The 4,295-nt window shown below is 40.0% G+C and overlaps 1 protein-coding gene across 1 annotated transcript; it reads left to right on the forward strand.

The window, feature by feature from the left end:
* Positions 1 to 2,283: 2,283 nt before the first annotated feature.
* Positions 2,284 to 3,528, forward strand: GPR19 (G protein-coupled receptor 19; the record flags this gene model as incomplete). The annotated part of the gene is made up of 1 exon (XM_079549630.1): positions 2,284 to 3,528. The coding sequence occupies one exon, from the start codon at positions 2,284 to 2,286 to the stop codon at positions 3,526 to 3,528; it is 1,245 nt and encodes a 414-aa protein (XP_079405756.1).
* Between the last annotated feature and the right edge of the window lie 767 nt (positions 3,529 to 4,295).

Genomic DNA, 4,295 nt, shown 5'->3' on the forward strand with positions numbered 1-4,295 from the left:
CATTCCTTTTTGAATCTTTTTAGGTTTTACTGCTCCAAATTGCAATGGAAATGACATTTCTAGACAGGACAGTAAACATGTAGTAACTATGCCATATAGGTTTTATACAACAGCACAGAAGATGTGGCAGTGATTTTATGTCATTCTTGTGGCTCAGGTACTTCTTCTCTGAGTAACAGAACTCTTTTGGAGAGTTAGCATTTCCTTTACTATCAACTCAAAGGCATATCCCTGGAAATGATGCATTTGGGCTTTCACATTACAAAGTAAGTCCATAAGGTAGGACATGCAGCACCAGGAAATCCCTCTTTGATGATTATGAAAATTTCCTTATACCCTATTGATTTCCACATAAATCTACAAAGCTTCAGATTTTAAACAAAAATATAGGAAGTCCTCATATCGATATTAACAGGATTCTTACTCCAAAATATTTAGAACAAAAGAGTGAGAATTTTGGTAAAGCTGCATCAGTGCAGATTCTCAATTAGTAAAAGTGTAATTTAACTCAGATCTATGTTGTTTTTATTTAAATGGAAAAACAAGCAGAAGTATTTTTAAAATAAACAAAAATGTCATTAGGCCTTATGTATTTATGTAATTTTTACTTTTTTGTGTGTCCAATACCTGCTTATTGACAAAGAAGGCAGAGGGAAAATAAAGAGCTCAGTGCCGTTTTTCATACATGCAAGTTTGACAGTTTATTGACACTAAATTGCATTTTAGTTAGCAAAGCAGCAAAAAGGGGCATGAGAATTGCAGCTGGATATTTCTGAGTGGCAGATACCTTTGCATGTCAAGAAGGGAAATTAAGGAAGAATATAATAGTTCTTTTTTATCTGGCTAATAGGCTCCACATGTATTATTCTATTACAGATCATTCCAGCATGCAATTCAGCAGGTTGTGCTGACAGTGCATCCTGCCACTCTGCCAAAGAAAGCACCCTATTACCCTGCAGACTGTTGGCAAAGGCAGGATATCTCCAGGAGAACACTAGATGGAGAGGGGGAAAGGGGTTACTTCAGGAACCAGGACTCTTCTGCCAGGAAAATCTACTATGAAAACATTTAGGTAAGGCAGGTAAGGATGAGGGAGAAGCAGAGGCCAGACTGGGCAGCATGAGAAAGGACGAGGGGCAGGGTATCTCCTGAAGGTCCCTTCCAGACAGCTGACACCCACTTCTTGGTCTCTGGATGTCCTCTCCTTGTATCCCCAACTGTTACTTGAAAAGAGGGACTCGCATAACGTTCCTGAAACAACACTGGCAGTTATCAGCCTTAGACCGCTTCAGCTAAACTTAATATGAGATGTTTGCAGTTTAGATGAACACAAAAGCTGCTCAATAAGGCTAGCTTCTCTGGGAGTAGTGTTGGTGACTCATGCACTGATCCACTTTCTGGTTCCCAGCCAGCAGCCAAGCATGTTGTGAGGCTGATGCTGTGGGGCCAAGACTTGGAGAAGACACAGCAGGTTCTTCGTGTCACAGCCCAGCTGTTCTGTGCAGAGTGGCTGCATCTATGCAGATGTGCCATGCACACAATGTTTCGTTAAGATCAGCTGGTGAACACTAAGTCTAAATAGCTCAAGGAAAACATCTTCTGTAATCACATCAAACAATTAGTACATCTTTTCCTCTTCCACATCTGGCTATCTTTTTATTGTGTTCTTGAAGACTCATTTGGTAGCTTTGTGCTTAGAGAAAGTAGTTGGTGTAAAGCCAGATAAAGGCAGAGAAAAAAAAACGTCAGAAAAACACTGGATAAAACCTCAGAAAGCAAATCTGCTGATCCGGATCACTTGAAATCTCAAGGAAGACTGTGGTGGTTTTTGACTTTCTCATTTGGCTTCTGGGATGAACTGTTTTTTTGCTAACAGATTAATCCTGATATATCTGAGTTAGTACAAAGACTCTAGAGCTAAAGACTCACATATTGTAACCACAGGAACAGAACTTCCATTTCTAATGAGAAGAAGGTTTTGCAGTTCACCTGGAATTGGATTGAATGAACATTTTTCAGAGCATCAGGCAAGATGTCCGTACAAGCACAGTCAGTAGTACAACATGTTCTGCCATTTAATCTGCTTGTGAAGTTTAAGACAATCTATGGGAAACATAGTGATTATTGCTATATTAGAAAATCTTGTAATATATTTCTGACTATTTCTCTGAAATTCACGTATTCAATTTAAAATTATTATTCATTGATTAAAGTAAGTTTTCACAAATACTTATAACATTTTGTCTTCATTCATACAGAGCCCAAGCAGGAGACATGACTGTCATGTTTGACCATAGTACGGACAACAACAATGTTTCTTTTGTTCTCCCTACATTATTGCTTCTGCTGCAGAACAAAAGCTACTCCAAGACCTCCCTCCCTGCAGCTGACCATGAGATGACAGAGTCACCCCAGGAGCCCAGGCCAAGCAAGAACCGCACTGTCTTGCAGTATGAGTTGAAGCCAGGGGAAATTGTATCAGCCAGCATGGTTTTTGGAGTACTGTGGATAATTTCCATCTTTGGAAACTCCCTCGTTTGCTTAGTGATCCATAGGAGCAGGAGGACGCAATCAACCACCAACTATTTTGTTGTCTCCATGGCTTGTGCAGATCTTCTCATCAGTGTTGGAAGTGCACCATTTGTGCTGCTTCAGTTTACAGCAGGCAGGTGGACACTGGGGAATGTGATGTGCAAACTGGTAAGGTATATTCAGTATTTCACTCCCGGAGTCCAGATATATGTGCTCCTCTCCATATGTGTGGATCGATTCTACACTATTGTCTACCCACTGAGCTTCAAGGTGTCAAGAGAGAAAGCCAAGAAAATGATTGTAGCAGCTTGGATCTTTGATCTTGCATTTACATCACCCGTTTTCTTTTTCTATGGCTCCAATGAGGATGACCATTGCAACTTTTTTCTCCCAGGTTCTTGGGAAGGAGCCATCTACAGTATTATCCATCTCTTGGTGGTGTTTTTGACCCCATCCATCCTCATTATCCTATTCTACCAAAAGGTCATTAAGTACATTTGGAGAATAGGCACTGATGGCAGGACTGTTAGAAGAACAATGAATATTGTCCCAAGAACGAAAGTGAAAACAATCAAGATGTTCTTAATGTTAAATTTAGTGTTTCTCCTGTCCTGGCTGCCATTTCATGTGATACAGCTGTGGCACCCAGAGGAAACAGACTACAGAAAAAGTTCCTTGGTTTTCATGGCTATCACATGGATCTCTTTCAGTTCTTCAGCTTCCAAGCCAACCCTGTACTCAGTGTATAATGCAAACTTCAGAAGAGGGATGAAAGAAACGTTTTGCATGTCCTCCATGAAATGCTACAGAAGCAATGCATACACCATCACCACCAGCTCAAGGATAGCAAAAAAAAATTATGTCGGGATCTCAGAAATCCCAGCACCAGCCAAAACTGTAACCAAAGACTCAATCTATCATTCATTTAACAGAGAAGCAAAAGAAAAAAAGCTTGCCTGGCCTATTCATTCAAATCCTCCAAATACATTTGTCTAATTGGCTTAATATATTTTAATGGTGATTATGTACCATCAGAACAAAAAGCTTGATCTCCTTTTTGAACCAATGTAAACACACTTGTTTTTACAACAACTTTTAGAGAGAGAGAGAGAAAAAAAAAAAGATATTTTATTAAATGCATTGATTTTGATGCATCTAGTCTATATAATTTCAGCTACATTTTTCTTCTGTAAGTACTCTCCCTGAATCACAAGCATATTTGCTTTTTTACAAAAAAAGCAAAGCTCTTGCATTTTCTGTTTGTAGGGATAAAAGGGAGAAAAAATACCACTGCATTTTTAATCACTGTACATTGGCCACCATGTTTAAATATAAAAATACACCCAAAGACATCTCTACAGCCTTTTGTTATGCCCCTAAGAATATTGTTGCACTAGGGTTTTCCTTCTTGTTCAGACCTCATGGCTAAGATTTTTGTATGTGGTAATGCTGGCAAAATGCTGAGCTGATTGAATTCAGCTATAAAATTTCCACTGCCTCTCTAGAGTCAGCACTGAGTGCTTTTGCATACTCAGCATTGCACTTCTAGAGAGATCTAGTGGTAGAAGCAGCTTGAGAAAAGTCCTACCCCATGTATTACCCTCCCCAACTGCTCTCTAGCCGTGTCTACACCCACAATGTGCCTGATGAGCAGCCACAGCAGAAGAGGAGCAGCATCACCTGATCTGACCTCACCACCAAAAGTCCCCAGGCAATGGCAAAATGCAGTGGGAAGCTCCAAAGTTACTTCCCCAGTGCTCAGC

Source organism: Tetrao urogallus (genome assembly GCF_951394365.1).
Source record: "Tetrao urogallus genome assembly, chromosome: 1".
NCBI lineage: Eukaryota > Metazoa > Chordata > Aves > Galliformes > Phasianidae > Tetrao > Tetrao urogallus.